General features: G+C 41.1%; 2 protein-coding genes across 4 annotated transcripts in view; one reads left to right on the forward strand and one right to left on the reverse strand.

Annotated features, from left to right (window-relative positions):
• Positions 1-3,502, forward strand: part of nr3c2 (nuclear receptor subfamily 3, group C, member 2) — an 86,399-nt gene extending 82,897 nt beyond the window's left edge. For both annotated transcript variants that reach the window (XM_085276549.1, XM_085276550.1), the window contains 2 exons: positions 1,826-1,983; positions 3,195-3,502. In XM_085276549.1, the coding sequence (XP_085132675.1) occupies positions 1,826-1,983; positions 3,195-3,350 (314 nt within the window). In that variant the 3' untranslated portion in view covers positions 3,351-3,502. The remainder of the gene's footprint in view (positions 1-1,825; positions 1,984-3,194) is intronic.
• Positions 3,503-11,245: 7,743 nt separating this feature from the next.
• The window catches only part of arhgap10 (Rho GTPase activating protein 10), a 51,495-nt gene continuing 45,768 nt past the window's right edge, over positions 11,246-16,972 (reverse strand). Inside the window, exons 22-23 of one of the 2 annotated variants that reach the window (XM_085276551.1) lie at positions 16,110-16,201; positions 11,246-12,749 (exon numbers count right to left, since the gene is read on the reverse strand). In XM_085276551.1, coding sequence (XP_085132677.1) covers positions 12,661-12,749; positions 16,110-16,201 — 181 coding nt within the window. In that variant the 3' untranslated portion in view covers positions 11,246-12,660. The remainder of the gene's footprint in view (positions 12,750-16,109; positions 16,202-16,972) is intronic. The other variant, XM_085276552.1, reaches the window with a different exon arrangement.

A 16,972-nucleotide genomic window follows, 5' to 3' on the forward strand; every position in this document is an offset into this window, starting at 1 on the left:
TACTTGAAATGGTGAAAGTGGTTGTAATGAGTTGCTAAATAGGCTCAGGTCAACAGCACAGGAAAAATGTGCAAAAACAGGCTACTGTGTGGGTTTCAGAGCATAATTCACTAAGCACCTCTAATTACCCTTAACACAGTTGCACATTAAAGGAACATACCGCGGGATGTGCATGGCTTAGCCCATTACCTGCAAATCATATTTAACACGCATGTTCCAGACATTTTTAAAATGCGTCAAATGTTTCAGCACGACAGGAAAATCAATTCAGAAACATGCGAGACAGGAAAACAGTCACAGTTAATTAGTAATGTGCTTTGTTTTGAGCGGAGTTACTATGAATGGTTAAAAACAAAAAAACAACTTCCCTTTTGGTGTTTTCAAGAATTCTCAAACAGCTAAGAATGAATGCTGTAAAAACCACAACCCGACCAACATTGGATTGGTTTTTTTGCGGGGGGGGGACAAAATGAGTTGCATGTGAAAGACGGATGTTGTCGTGTCAACCGCTGATTACTAAAGCTGTTTTTACAACCTCAAGATGAGCTTTTTTTTTCTATCACCATCGTAGCTTTTGAGAAACCACCCATCACACGGGGGTGGATCTGACTGTGAAACTGCATGCTCAATGGCTGATGACTCGTCATTCACACGGTGAAGAGTACCTTACTTTATCCTCCTTTTTCACTCTACTGCCTATCATCATTTACAAAGTGATCTCCATGTTTTACTCAGTAACACTTAAAACTAGTGATTGATGTCAGCACAAAAGTGCTTACTGAGGTCACGGTGACTGGGAGCGGAGGAGCGGGGAATCTCTTTGCAGCTAGTGGAGTTGCCCCCTACTGGTCATTAAGAAGAATGCAGGTTTATAAACTTTCACGTTGGCTAACAGCATGTGATTGACAAGTCAGCAGCCAATGAGCTGGAGGTTTCACAGTCACATCCACCCCTCCTCATCACATATGTTTTTTGAAGCTAAAATGGCAATAGTGAAAACGCTAACCTCAAATTGAGTCTTCACAAACCACCGGATGGTTCATGGTAGCTATGTCCATCTTTATGCCTGCAACCTGTTTCCATCTTTTATATACAGTTTGTTGGCCATTACTGATTACAGTAGCAGCAGTATTGTAAACAGTGGAGTTGGAGCCACAATTACAAGATGAGCCCATTTTAAATTACTTCAGGCATCTATTTGTAATACTTGTGTTTTCTAAAAAAAATAAAACTCTATGTGTGAGTTGTCTTATGTTTATGAGTGAAAATGTGGATAACTACGTTTTTCTAATGTGGGATTGACTTTTACTATTTAAAAGACCCCTGTTTTTGACTACTTTTATAACGAATACAGAAGTAATATAAAGAAAACCAACACTGTCACCCAACAGTCCTGATCATTACTTTAACACATTGCCCTCACTGTTTTAAAATACAACCACAGATGACAAATTGAACATTAACTTGCTCTTCAGATTGCTGTTTTTTAAAACCAACCCTACAGCCCACTGAATATTTATTGTGATAACACCATTAATTATCTGAAAAGCATTCAGCAGCTCTCAGCGTAGCCCAGATAGAGCACAATAGAGACACATTAGGCGAATATTTCTTCCTGTATATGTCTAATGGAATCGCAGGCTTGGCTGTTCAGTACAAAGTCCCCTGCAGTCATGTCAAAACGGCTAACAGGTTTAAGTAGAGAAGTCTGCACTGTTTAGTCCTCATTGCTAGTATTGGGTCATTAAAATTTAAATCGTTTCAAATAATTGTTGTACAGTCATTGCATCCATATCAATGACGTAATGATTTGTCTGATTCCCAGTTCCCAAAGAGGGTCTGAAGAACCAGGCGGCGTTCGAGGAGATGAGGGTTAATTACATTAAAGAGCTCCGGCGTTCGGTGGGAAAAGCAACCAACAACTCCGGCCAAACCTGGCAGCGCTTCTTCCAGCTCACCAAGCTGCTGGACGCCATGCATGATGTAAGTACCCTTGACCCCCCCTCCCCCCCTTTGCCAGTTGCATACAGTACTGCCTTCCCTTGGCAGTCTAGTTATGCACTTTAGGGCTCTGATACAACTGGAAATGTTCTCAGTGAAATGGCAAAATAGTGGATTTGGATAATGTGTTTACTTAGCAGTTCAATGGTGCCGTGGCTTGGAATAAGGATTATTACATCCCATTTTCTCCCTGAGGGAAGGTTATTTTGGAAAAGGCAGTGATGAGGCTCGTATTGGTGAATGGAACAAAAGGGGATCGATATCAGCTTGCAGTTTATTGAAGTTCACACTGGTCACCATAGCAAATGTGCAAAATGAGGTTTTTTTTTGTTTTTTTTAAATGCATGTGTCAACAAGTGCGTGGGAGAATGACAGTGTAGGCACAGCCTCTGGAGGTGAGCGTTAGCAAGAGAGAGCAGGCATAGAGATTCAACGACCCTAATGACTGAGTGAATGGGGTTAGTGCTGGGCAGATGACCCTTCTTTTAAAGAAGGGCTGCCCAGACAAAAATCAGTGGTGCCCCCAAGTGGTAAAGACAATCAGTGAAATTCAGTTGCAGTTTACACACAGTTAAAAAATATACATGTACAGTACTGTGTGAAAGTATTGCGTCTTTATATTTTGCTTCCAAGGAGTCAGACTTTCTTGCAATTTTTTAAAGTGGTCTTAAGCAATTGTTCTCCAGGCTTTCTGAACTTCCTTTATTGGCTGCTTTTTCACTCATTTTCAGTCGGTACAAGAAGCGGACTGAAAATGAGTGTACCTGTGAATAATTCAAGTGTAAAACACAAGAGATGAACCAGTTTGAGGTGTATCCTTAGGCGCTGTCATGAAGCCATTCTCAATGAAAGGAAACAGATTACACTTTCAGCACGTCTGATGAAGAGATGAATCCAAATATGACATTAATGGTTAAAGTCATCAGTATATATAGAGAAAGTTAAGAGAATGGGCCCAGCCATGGTTTTGGACTGCATTAGAGCCAGTGGTGTTGGGAATCTTGTCAAAATGTATGGAATTCCAAACTCAGAAAAGTGGAATCGTTTTTCTAGCTAAATATAAAGAAATTAGGGGTGGCTTAAGACTTTTGCACAACGTTGGTAAGTAGGAAATAATTTAGAATTTAGAAAATAAAGTGGAAAAAACCCAGTTATGTTTCTAATAATCATATTTTTCTCTCTGTGGTGTCCAGTTGGTGGGGAACTTGTTGGACTTCTGTTTCTACACCTTTCGTGAGTCCCAGGCCCTGAAGGTGGAATTCCCCGAAATGTTGGTGGAGATCATCAGTGACCAGATACCAAAGGTGGAGTCAGGCCTCACTCACACGATCTACTTCCACAAGAAGTGACTCTTTACACAGATGGGACAGAAGCGGCATTAAGAACTCGAAAAAGAGGAGCGAGAAAAGTTCAGGGAAGAGAAGAAATGTGCTGGGAAGGCCCGTCCTGCTGGCCCGCACCGTGTCGCTCAGTATGCCAGCGTCCTCGTACTGGATGGAAAGATTTAGAAAAAAAAAAAGAAAAAAAGAGAAAGTTTGGGGGAGAAGGTTTTGACCCTGCAGTCACCACGAGCGGTTTAGAGCTGCGGATAGTTTGAGAAGCCGAGCGTGACACACCGAGAAGGACTTGTGACAAATGTGACAAAGCATCCCGAAGTACACCAATGTCCCCCTGCCCCAAAGACGATAACAGTATTTTCTATGGAGATAAAGCCATACATTTCTTAGGGCGCACTAGATACATTCACTACACACACACAGAAACACACGTAGAGGGAAATCGACACACTTAACTGTCCACATGCCTTCACACAAAATGCACAGGTGCACTCCACATGCACTAGAAATGGGACTCCCTTACTTACAAATCTAGAGAAAAGGTTTTGTTGCAAATATTAACTCTGGCTTATGCAGTCTTTCACAGATAATAGCACTATGAAAAAAAATTATGCCAATATTTACATTTGCTTTGCAGTGTAGTGACGAGACTGCAGGGCAAAAAAAAAAAGGACATTAATGAGGAGGCACAGAAAATCTAGACTTAATAGACAAAGGTCTATTTGAATATATTCCAAGGGCTATACAAGGATCATCATAAGCTGAATAGTCGCATCAAATTTAACAAGGTTCAATTTTAAAATCGGTATCATATAAGCCATCGCTGACATTTACATGCTGATTTTTCTTTTTCAAAGTTAAAATGTGTAGTCAAACAATCAAAACTAATATGCAAAAGTCCAAAGCTAAAGCTGTTTTGAAACACAAACGTCTCTCTCTCGCGTAAAAGAAAGCTTTGCACGTGATGCTCCCATGTCATAAAGTCACTATTTTAGAGGCATGGTGGTGTAGAATTAAAGACAATATTGACGAGAGACTTCTTACCTTTGTGCAGAAATGGTCAGGAGCGCGGCGGGATGGAAAAACATAATGCATTTACGGAAACAATTTCAGTACAGTCCGCTGGTAATGGATTTGACTGAGGTGCATCCATAGTAATTGCTGTTATTTGTGTTATCTCCAGAGCAGCTGTCCAAATGTCTGTTTTTACTCACAATGAAGCGAAACCAGCCCTTTGTGAACCGACACTTATCTACTCTTCCCAGAAAGAATAAAAAGCATTTTTTTTAAAGAAACGTGTGTTGCAAAGGTTTTAAGTTTTTGACAAGCCAGTCGTTTTACATTTAAGGTGCTTCGTTTCTACAAAAGCCAGGCAAAACATAACATGTACAGTAACTTGGTAGAACAGTCCATGCAGTACGCCACGTGGGCTCGCAGTTCAAACACGCATACTCTGTAAAGTCGATATAATCCAAGACGGAGCGTTAACTCTTTGCAGTGCTTACAGTAAAAACAGCTAACGTATCAAACCCCAGGCAGATGTGTACAGGTATTAACTTCTTAAAAACACACTCTATTCAGCTGTTGTACAGAAGACGTTTTTAAGGTACACGACGACGAGAGCTTGATGAAGATGTGTTGGTATGATCACTTTTCCCTCACTTTGCTTATTTCCTTTTTTTTTTTTTTCCTATCTTCGGGCCAAGTGCTACTATTTTAAAAGCATGGCGAGGCCCAGTCATCTGGACCATTAGCTCGTCTCACACCCCACTGGTTTCCGGGTGGTTGTGGAACACTACTATGATGCTACTGAAAAACGACAGAGTCGCTGGGGAAGAAAAAGAGTGCGCGTGTGTGCAAGGGGAGGGTGGGGGGGATGGGGGTGGGGGGGGTTGGTGTGTGAATATTACTATTCTTTTTTTCGTGCCCTGTAAGTGTGTATTTACATGTGTGTATGGAGTGCGTGTGCGTTTTTTTGTTTTGTTTTTTCCTCCTGGCAAGCTTGTGCATAGATGATCTGCTCTTTCGGCGTGGGTATTATGCATTAATGTTATAGGATTATCCTATTTCCACATTTAGATTTTTTTGCACAGAGAAGATACAATGTGAAATGAGGCGTCAGTGCAGCTCGTAGGAATTCTCTGTTTCGATAAGCAACTGTGATAATGCGGGGTGGGGGAGGGGAGCAAAACGTTCTGCATGGTCACCCCGGCCTAAAGTTAGAGACGACATCATTACCACATCAGGGTGGCCGCGTGCTGTATCTGTGGCCTCGTGCTCAACTGAGGTCTCGTCTGTGTTGTTATTTGCTTTGAAGTTGGCATAACAGAGTAAGTAGGTAAGTAACTTTACTTACTTATAGCCCTTTTGCACTTGTACCTACTCAGCTTGACTTGACCCGGTTTTTAAGGGTTTTCGAGTAGGTGGTAGTACCTGCTACCGGGTTCTTTTTTTAGTACCTTCTCGGCGGTTGTTCTGAGGCTAACCGAAAATGTTACATCAACAGGCCACATGGCACTGATTGCCTAGCCAGTGGCGTCATTCCACAAGTCTTGACAGCGACTCCTTCACCAAAATTTTTGAAACTCAGCAAGGAGAAAAATGGCTACACAAACAAACAACACTGTGGTCCTCGAGTTTGACAAAAAGAACTAGACCGAGCAGCAGGTAGCTCATCCTCCATTGTTGTGTTGTGTTTGTGTCATGGGACTTACTGTACTGTATTTGGTACTCGATTGTAATGGAAAACAACCAAATTTGAGTCAGTCGAGTTGAGTAGGTACTAGTGGAAAAGGGCTGTTACTTACTTACGTCATTAATTGCTTGGACGTTGGTGTAAAAAGATAGTAAGTAAAATCAGTCAAGGTGATTTTACTTACTTATTTACATAACTGCTTGGAGGTTGGCATTGTTGGGATCACGACTGTCATTCGATACTGTATTTTTGGGGGAGAGGAAAGCAAAGCAGGGTATTTGAACTTTTTGTCATTCCCAAATCCGAATCCTTTTTCAGTAATTCACAAAGAGGTTGGTGTGTGTGTGGGCCCGGTTCACTCCTGAAGGCTAGGATTCTTGTGTTTTGCCATAAACTTTATAATAATTTCTCCTGCGCAGTCATTATCATGCAGTACCCGATTCATCTTTGCCGTGCCCTTACGCTGATCTGTCACTGTTTCTTTATTTTGCTTCTTGTCTTTTTTTTTTCTTTTTTCTTTTCAAGAATTCAAAATTTTAAAAAATAAACTGTCTAAAGGTTCATAGGATGAATGGGAAAGTATTTTTGAGAGAATTATATTTTGCTGGAAAACAATATTTAAGTACTTTGTCTAAAAACGATATCCTTTTTGTAAAATGAAATGTTATTGCATGCTTTTTGATGAGATGTTTACATTGTATTTAAAAAGAAAAAAAGGGAAACTTGTGCCTTTTTATCTCACCTGATTTACAGTTTTACAGTATATATTGTAAATAATACAGCAAGTCCTTATGTTGAGTGTAGTATAAAACATTTCTACTTTAACCATCTTGTTGGAATATTCGAGAAAAAAAATGACAAAAACAAACAAACAAAAAAAAATTAATGTGTGTTTCCCACTCGCCATGTCCTGTGTGTCGGATCACAGAGGAGAATTTCAAGAAAGGGGTTGGCACCAGGCAAAGGGCCAAACAGAGAAATGAATGTATCATACATCGTGAGAGACTTATGGAACTTACTACCTGAATGTTAGAGAGAGAACATTTATTATCTTCTTATTAAGTAAAATTATTTGATTCTGCATCTTTTTTCTGTTTTTTACTTTTTGCATTGTTGTTCCCCGACTCATAGAGAAAAAACAAACAAACCACGATTTAAAAAAGGATTTATTTTGTAACGAGATGTATGAAGTGATGGATCCTTGTTGCTGTTGAAATGATTTCCTAATCCGTGGCGGTAATTGTTGATGAGCACCACAATAAAAATCAAGAAGTCACAAACTATTGAAACTGCGGCTATGTGACAGAACATTATTTTTGGCTTTGTGCACACACTGAGAGAAGCTGCGGTTTACCCGACCATCCAGCCAATTTCAATTATGACCCCCCCCCTTTTTTTTTTTCTTCTGGACCTTCAAATTAAAAGTATCAAAAAATGCAAAGATGATGTTGTTATCAAGCTCCATCTCCTTTATCGTCCTCCAGATATATGAGCTGGCTATTTTTTAGATAAATACTTTTGGATATAGTTTAGTGGGACACGCACTTGTTCGCTTGCTTGCAGAGAGTTAGATAAGAAGATGAGCGTCACTCCAGTGTTGAAATCAGAAATCTGCTTAGGCTGAACATAAAGACTGGAAACAAGAGGAAATAGCAGGGAATGGTGTCGTTTGAGGCGCCGTCAGGTGGGGCTCAAGACCACAGTGTTTGAATATGAGCCACTGCTGGCATAATAGGAGAGGAGACAGACCTGGCACTCGCACAACGGCAAAGGTCACGGTAGAAGCATCATTTTTAGAAGTAAAACCTTTTTAAAATGTTATTTAGGGGCAGATTCTGCAATTCGTTTTAAACACTTATGGAGGTTTAATGTCCCAGTGAGCATTCAAATTCAAAATAACTGCCCGGATCAACGTGTGGAGGCATTTGTTGAAGGGCTTTGGCGCCATCAGTGGTGGAGTTGCATTGTGGCTGATGTGAGAGTGTCTACAGTCAGTCTGGTAAATTTTGGGGAAATTGAATTCTAAAACAGCCGACTGAGAGCGGTATCAAAACATCTCATCTCCTAACTCTCCGCTAAAAGGGACTGTAAGTGTGTTTCCCCCAAGTGTCGAGGCAATGCTTCGGAGGAGCAAGATTAATGTATTGTTTACTTAATGGTCATCAATCACCGCCCACTGCAAACAATAAAATCAACCCTTACCCCCGTACTTGGGGGAGCGGCTCTATCTTCAAAGCTGTCCTAAATGAACTCCCTCCCTGTCGGCTCGGGATAACTCGGGATATTTGTCTGGTTTTTTTTTTTCTTTCTAACTGCAGTGTCACAGTACACTTTGGTGGAGTCACTGTACGTGGAGTCCCATCATCACCATTCTCTGTTCACAATAATGATTCGGGTGTAGAGAGACTAAGCCATATCTCCACAGCCATGGCAGTGCATTTTCTTATAAATATATACAACATTTTTTTTCCTGTTTTTTTTAGTTTCTTTCTTTTTCCAATTTGAAAATTGACTTTTTTACTCAGATGCTTTGTATAATAATTCTCAGCAAACATACAGTAGACAACCCTCACTATAAACCAATAAAACATCTTCGAAAGCAGTTACTACTGTATATCTTGATGCAGATATTGCCATACTTGTGTTTGCAAACTATTGCAAGATTCTAATAAAAAAAACATTAAATTGAAGCATTTGTTGTAATTTATGGGTTGTGTGCAACTGTGTGCGTGTGTGTGTTTTAAAGGCGTGTGCGATGAAATCTGTACCAATGAGAAGAAGCTAGAAAACTCGTTTACATCATGGGATGCATATAACCCACTTTGATCTTAAGTGGGCCGGACCATTGAAATTCACTCTTTCTGTTAATATATAGTTGAACTGAAATTGTAAGTAAATAAATGTGCAACATAACATAAAAAGCTCTGGCTTGTAGTTGCCTGTCCTGTGATTAAACTACATTTTTACTCTGGACCAACAAGAAGAAAAAATGAAAAATGACCAAGGGGAAGATCTTTATTAGGAGGAAAAGGTCTGTGCCGGACCGATTCTGCCCCCCTGGGTCTCGTATTTGATACCCCTGCCCCAAACTATAAGAGTTGATGGATGTATTTGAAACAGCTGCATTTGGTGGGCGGTGATATTAATAAGGTAAAGAAAACAAAACAGAGAGAAGCATCAGCAGGTACTAGGAGAGGAGATGAAGAGAAACAGAAAGAGGGAAGAGTGAATAATGACAAAAAGGCAGCGGGCAAGCGTGAGCCTTTTACAGTAAAACGACGCCTGTGGAGAAAAATCACCATTAACCTTGTTAAAGGCTGATCTGAAAACACGCCTGCTTTGCCAGACTGTAGAGCAGACAGTATTACTTTTTTTTTTTTTGCTCATTTTCCTCCTTCTCCCTCTCTCTCTCTGTGAATCCACAGCCCTCTCCAAATCTCCCCCAGATTTCCAATTGCTTTCACTTGTAGTCGTGCCAGATAAACAGAATCTATTGGATCAGGCTGATTTCACGGCTGCACCCGCACACATGGCGGCTTCTGTGGCCCACTTTCTCAGCTGAGGAGTCCCCCACCCCCTTTCCGCACACACACGAAAACACACTCTTTCCTTTATGTTTGAAATTCACTTTCCTCCAAATTCCCACTCAGTTTTCAGCCCCGGTAATACACCGAGTCTACGAGTGTGAAGCGTGATGGAGACACAGGAAAGTATTAAGGCAGTTGTGCCATTTTCTCACGGTTGTAGGTAAACTGCTGCGCTGCTTTGATCTGGGCTGAGTCACGGCACGGTGTGTGTGTGTGTGTGTTTTTTGGGGGCTGAAGGACACTGCGTCATGGGAGGTAGAGGACAGCTGGCACACAGCCGGTGGGGGGCTGGGATGTGAGAAATGAACACATCTATCTGGATTTTTTTACTCACACACATCAAGTAAGTCGACATGGTGACACTGATGTATACATCACCCCAGTCTGATGCACACTAATGAATAATGCATGCACAGGTAGGCTGACCTCAATCTTAAGTGGCAGTGGAGGGCAGCTCAACAAGCCTCAAATATGAAAAGCCCAACGCTGTTCCTATTCAACAATTTCACACAATGACGAGAACTAATAAATGAATGGAGCTTAATTGATTTTGAAACTACTAGAGCCTCAGTGAATCACTGGCTGAGGCAGCAGGGAGCAGAGATGAGCCTAAATACTACTGAGAGAGAGATAGGTAGGCAGATCGTTGCAGCATGGCATGCTTTCTGACTGACAGTCCAAAGAGTGTGAGAGGCAGGCAGGGCGCACGTCTATGATTCAGCAGTATTCTGCTGGAGGGAAGATGATGAAGAGCCATAGGAGTGGGTGGCAGTGGTGGTGGCGGTAGTGGTAGTTGAGGGATTATTGTGCCCATCTCATTAGCTATGCCTCATTTCATAATGTTAATGTTACAGTTGCTTCAGGGGGGCTGGTGGACATGTGTCACCCACTAAAACCACTAAAAACCTTTCTTTAAATGGACAAAGCCTGCATGTGTTTACGCTGCTAAACAGCGCATCAGCCCGTTCACTGGAGGCCTGAGTGTAGCAGGGGGTGCACTGATGGTGATTATGTAACAGAGGCCGAAGCTCTGGGTCTGGAGGCCATTTGGTGTGTTAATTACACAGATGTAGTCTAAGAATTAACATGCGTGAGGCTGAGATGTTAATGGATCAGGGAGTGGTGAGGAGGGTGGATTAGTGTGTTTTTCCTCCATAAAAGATTAACATCTATTTTTAATCCCTTTATGGAAAGTTTTTTTGGAAGTAGCTTTTAGTCGGAGGGGCCCAGCACAGGTCAATATAAAGAGGAAGGATTACATTACACCACAGGGTTCAGTGTATGTGAAGTGGCTGCAGGATGAATCCGCATTTCATCATTTTATTCTTAGACTCTGTGGGAAACTGGGAGCCTTTTCAGTGACACAATGGATGAATCAGCAAAAAAAACCACACACGTTCCACATTAATAAAGCTGCACATTTCCCAGACAAAGATCTAAACGGCAAACTTTCGTTATAACTCTCAGTCGGCACAATACGGCCATGAAATGTGTGTCGTTTAATAGGCTGTTGTGAGATTAGTCCAATAATTAAAGAAACTGTTAAAGACCTTAATTTGTAAAAAAAAAAAAAAATTAAATAAATCATTTATCGTATTTTTTCATGACGAGAATATGCAATGCAGTGAAAGAACAAAAATAGATATCTTTATTTGTTTAACATTGATCAAGAAGTTACCCAAAGGTAAATTTTAAAAAAGAGAGAGAGAAAAGCCAAGAACCTTTACAAACGTCATAAATCATTGTCTTAAATTATTGTAACCTCAGCTGCAAACACAAACAATCAGCTGAACCAAAGCTCTCAGACAAATGAAAGTGTTTCGCTGAACAGCTGAAGGATAAAATGTATTATGGTGTGCGCACATGCTAAAACCAAATCTAAATGACAACCTAAAAAAACCCATCCATTACTTAGCGCAGTAAATATACTTGGTTGTAACTCTTTAGGGCTTTGTACACTCGATGGATGCGAAACGGTACAAATATTTCAAAGTACTGCATTTCGTGGTCTCGCTCACAATAAAACACACATTTCCGATAAGTTAATAAAGAACTAATAAAAGTCAAAATTCAGACTTTCTGGGAGTGTCTCATTCCTTTGCTCTGAAGAACCTGAGTAACGTTGAACTCGAAAAACAACAAACCAGACGGAGGATTTGAGAAGAAAAACACTTTCGATCACCTGCTGAAATCGACTGCGGCTGATTGTCAGGTGTTAGTGTTTAACCCAACAGGTTCCATCGGGTGGCTAAGAGGCGTTTCTGAAAAAGTTCGGCAGCAACGATACGGCACTGTAAATTAAAATGAGAAAAAAGAAGAAGAACAAAACAAAACGTGCAATCAATGCGCCAATTACACAAAATACAATTACATCAGCAGTGTGCCTCCTTTTGCATGTCTAGCTATTCTCAAAAGAACAGAACATCGCAAAAGCGTATAAATGAAAAGTTCGCCCGATCGTTTTCATACATACCCGTACGCATGTTTACACCGGGTGCTTTGACTGTGAAGGCACAAAGGGTATCTCAAACAAATTTGCGTGGATCAATGTCAAGGGCTGTGGCGGGTTGTGAGGGGGTCAATGTTACAGTGGTTTTGAGTGCTGTCATTCTACTTTGTGGTTTCTGAAGATCACCCTTTGACTTTGAGCTCATGGATACCATGTATAACAGGGCAGAGGGCGCTTAGAGAGACGCTTCTCCTCTGGTTCTGCTAAGTTCCTTGGATAGAGGCTACAGCATCTTCATATACAGCAGAGCACTGGAAGTGCAATCCCATTTTGCAATTACAATTGTCAAAAATCAGGTGAACACTTGGCTAAAATGAACAAACACATAAACATGCTTGCAAATGCATTGTAAAGTCTACTTGCCAGCAACAAACAAACAAACAAAAATGCACCAATAACATCATATGGTGTTGTCATTACTGATTGAGAAAATTCAGGGCTTCGATTGAACGAGGCTATCGAGGCACGTGCATCTTCCCATACTTCCCTCGGCGAACGTGATGAAATGTCCATAAATATTTCCTTTTGGTTCTACAGCATCTCCACATAGTTTTCAGGGATGAGGCCCCTCTTCCCCTCCAGCTCCCCCTCCAGCCAGCCCGGCTCCCTCGACTGGGTCACTGCAAGAGAGGACACAGTGTCACTGACGGGGGGGAACAACAGCATGGGAGGGGATGAGGGTGGGAGAGAGACAGAGGACACTGGGCCTCCAGTGAGTACACTGTTAAGAGAGTGTGGAGGGCAGAGGTTTAAAGGAGGATACAGCGATTATTCAGTTACAATAAACTACACTGTGACCCTGTTAGCAGGACAGATATGTCAGAAAGCAAATCCCAGGCTGCAAAAAAGACCATACAAATTTACTTTAAATCCAGTGGTCATTTTGTTTTCTTTCGGCCCTTTCAGTTTAGTCATTTTACTCAAAACTGAAAGAAATAAGAACTTAAAAAACAAAAAAAACTTTCATATGGGTATAGACAAGTTAAGTCATTTCCAAACCTCAAAGCAAAACAGCCCGCTTTTAGAAGGCTTGCTAAAGTGAAATAGAAACTAATATCTCACTTTTTCCTGAACAGAATGGGAATTTCAAAGACAATTGTTGCGATCTCTGTGACATCTAGTATCTGACGTCACCTCACCATATACGTTTTATCTGTTGAGTTGTGGTGGCATTAAATGAAGTGCATAATGAGTGGTGTAACAGTTAGTTGTGAAAAGGGAAGCAAATGCAGAGGAGCTTTAAATCTATGTTTGTTAAACCAGCGGTCCCCAATCCCCGGGCCACGGACCGTGAGTCGTTTGGTACTGGGCAGCGAGAGTTGAGGCTCAGGTATGAAATTCATGGTTTTCGGGGTTTTTAGTGTTATTTTTTAATCATTTTTATCGTTAATTTGGTTTCCCTGTGTCTTTTCCCATGTGTTATGAATAAATCTTCTGTTTTTTGGTAACAGTACTGGTTCTATTTTGTTGTATTTATCCGTGACACCTTAAAGGCCGGGCTGTGAAAATATTGTCAGACATGAACTGGTCCGTGGCGCAAAAAAGGTTGGGGACCGATGAGTTGAACGACCAGCAGGGGGCGACAGCTGCGGCTAGAAAAAAAAAAAGCCCAGCTAAATAAAAGTCCATGAAAACATGCCTCTCAGGTCTCTTACTCTGTGACTTGAGTGAGCATTTTCCTGATGAGGTTATGGACCCAATCCCTCATGTCAGCTCTTGTAAAAAACAACATGACATTCATTTTTAAATCATAGCACCATTTCAAACTGAGCGCATTGGAAAAAAGTGACAAGAAATTCAAAATTTTCCAGATGCAGACTTGCTGTGTAACATATACACTTTAAACACCTTGCATTTTTTCCAGAAAATTAGTTTTTAAAAAATGCACCGTGAAAAAAATTAAGCTGACATTAAGTGATGATGAGCTGGTCCTGATGTTTCTGCACAAGAAGAGGAAGAAACTAAGATTCTGGGCTTATTTCTTCATTTTTCAGGAGAAGACACCAGGGAGAGTTGAAGCTGTATGACGGAAGACGAAGCTTGAATGTGTATTATATATATAAAAGACACACTGAACCTCTAACCAGTTCACAAGTGGTTTCTGGCAGCTGTTTACCAACACTTGATGGAATCAATTGCAAGGAAGGTGTTGCACCAAAAACCTGCTTGTGATCGTGTTAGTCTCTAGCATATTGTTGCCCTTAGTGTGCTTGGTAGGCTAAGGTAGGTAACTACTAGCAAAGTCGCAGTAAAACTTGGAAAAAGTGCAATACAAACTGGAAACAGAAAATGTTGCCTCCAAAATAAAAGCAGAAAGTAGTTGCAGATAAGCTGGGCATGTTCCATGCAAGCCACCAGCCACCACAGCAATCTGTTAGCAACTAACACAATCGCAAGGAAGTGGAGGCAACACACATTTTCCACTCACAATCGTCGGTTGCCAGATGGTCATGGACTGATCTCTAGATCTGTGTGACTGGGGCCTTGTTTACTTGACCGTACATTGTGACACGTCCAAAATGTCAGATAAGTTAATGTCACGTGTTTAGCAGTCGCGTGACTGAAAAACTACAATAAAACTCATAGGATGAGAACAATTTCAATCGTACTCATGCTTTTAAAATAATGCTAAAATGTGTTCAAAATATGGAAACGTGGAACACAGAGAAAAGTTCTGCAAAAACTTTCTGCTGGAAAGATAAAACAAACTGGACATAACTCCAGTTCTTTTTAGTGTGAATGTAGCCCCCCCCCCCTTCACCACCACTGACTGCGTGGGTTGGCTAGAGGGGGGTCAAGACTTCAGGCTTTCATTGCCAAAGCCACCCCATGTCTCCGCCCCTGGGACCTGTCTTCCAGTGCAAGGACTGTTGTTAAAGGGCTGTTTGCATCCACTATGTTTTGAACTGTTATATATTGTATAGTATAATGGAACAACAACAAAAAACTTTAGGTCTCTAAGGTGGCTAAGAATCGAAGAATCGAAGAGAATAAATTATAAGCAAATAAGAAATGCAGATATGTTCTGCTAATTTTAAGGGTTAGGAAACATCAATATATGTCAACTTTGTCTTCACACATATACACAGACTTGGTAAAGAGTCAGACCTCTTGACCTTCTGCACATCTGCTATGCTCCAGCTGACTTAAGACCACAAATACATTTAGAAATAGAAGTGCAGCAAAATGTCAAGGGTTTTGAAGACACAGCAAGTAGATGTTTAGTTGATTAAAACCTCGGCACGTAACATTTATGTAACAATGTCAGTCGCCTCCTTTGAAGCCAGATTAAGTGCTGAAGGACACACAGATAGTAAACAAAGCTGTACAGAATGTGCCCAAACTTTCTTAACAGGATCACTGGAGATTTATGTTAAAATCCAAAAAAAACAACTTCAACAAGATAGTTATTTAAAACGTGAGAAAAATAAAACAGAGGATGGTTTAATCTGACTTTTAAAATATTATTATTTTCTTAATACTTATAAATCCACTTTCTAATAAATTAAGTGTTGTTACTGTAATCATGTTTTGAATGGCATGTACTCCTCACACCAACACTAAAATACAGTTGCACTCATTTCAAACAGTGCAAAAATGTAAAGCTACGTGATCACAACAACCAATAAATTCTTAGGTCATATCAAAAGCATCTCCACAAGCAGGTTTGCTTGTACATAATTCAGTATATACACTTTATACTATCTGTGTCTCATAAAGGAGGGTTCTCACAAAAATATAAAAAATAGGGACTCGAAAAATCCTCATTTCCTCTATGAGTGATTAAAGCTCAGTTGAGCTTCGACTCAGAGACACCACAGACCAAATCTGTGTCTCCTGCGCAGCCCTCCCTGTTCTCCCCCCTCCTTGTCTCATCTCTCCGTTCAATTGAAGATCAGATTGGCTGTTCGGTTTTCCTCCAAATCCAATATGCCAGGGCTGGTTCTGAGTGAGCGACTGGTGTAGGCGATAACACTTACCACCGTTGAATATGTCGCCGACGTGGAAGGAGAGCTCAGAGTCGTGCTCAGCCTCACATGGGTACACTGCCCTGGCTTTCCTGCTGGTGACACTGAAAAATGAAGGCAATCAGTGAGCTGGCGGAGCTTTGGGAAGGATTACCGCACAGTTCAATCTGGGCCCGGGGCCTGCTTGTTCATTCACTCACTAGCCTGAAACAGCAGAAATGGGCCAGGTTGGAAAATAAGAAAAAAAAGTACTGAGAGAGGAGCTGGGCCACTACACAGCCTTGTCTTGCCCTATCTCTAGTCTAGACAGTCCAAGGAGCGAGTCAAAACACAGCTACAAGCACATGTGCGTGTGTGTGTGCTCAGACACAATGGGATGCAGCACTGTTTGCAGCAGATTTTGTACAGCCAAAAAGGAAAGCACACATCAGGTCTGCGCAGCAGACAACCATCTATGGTGAGATAATTAAAAAGTAGCAGGGGGATTCTAAAGTAGGTTTGCACACAAACACAGGTAGAAAAGAAATCTCCCTCCGCAGCGCTTCGGCTTTTAAATTCCCATTTGTGAGCTCAGAAGCTGCATTTTAAATCAGCCCGATGTAAAAGAGCGCCGTCAAAGAAACCATATTCATCGCACCGCAAAGGTTAGTAAAAAGACGTATTTATGCCATTCGGTTGGCAAAAACATAAAAACCGTCTCCACAGAAAGCTTGTTTTGCCCACCATTGCAAAGTGTTATCTCGAACGCCAGCAACATTACCATGTAGAAATTGTGCCTTCAACGCATGATGCCCTGATAAATATTTCATATTCTTTCTGCAGAGAGGCAACAATGTAGGATGAGAAAGGAGAAAGAAGATATACAAACTGAAAAA

Source organism: Mchenga conophoros, linkage group LG6, assembly GCF_057382185.1.
Source record: "Mchenga conophoros isolate Kocher_MC1m ecotype Shallow Benthic linkage group LG6, M_conophoros_male_GT1.1, whole genome shotgun sequence".
Lineage (NCBI taxonomy): Eukaryota > Metazoa > Chordata > Actinopteri > Cichliformes > Cichlidae > Mchenga > Mchenga conophoros.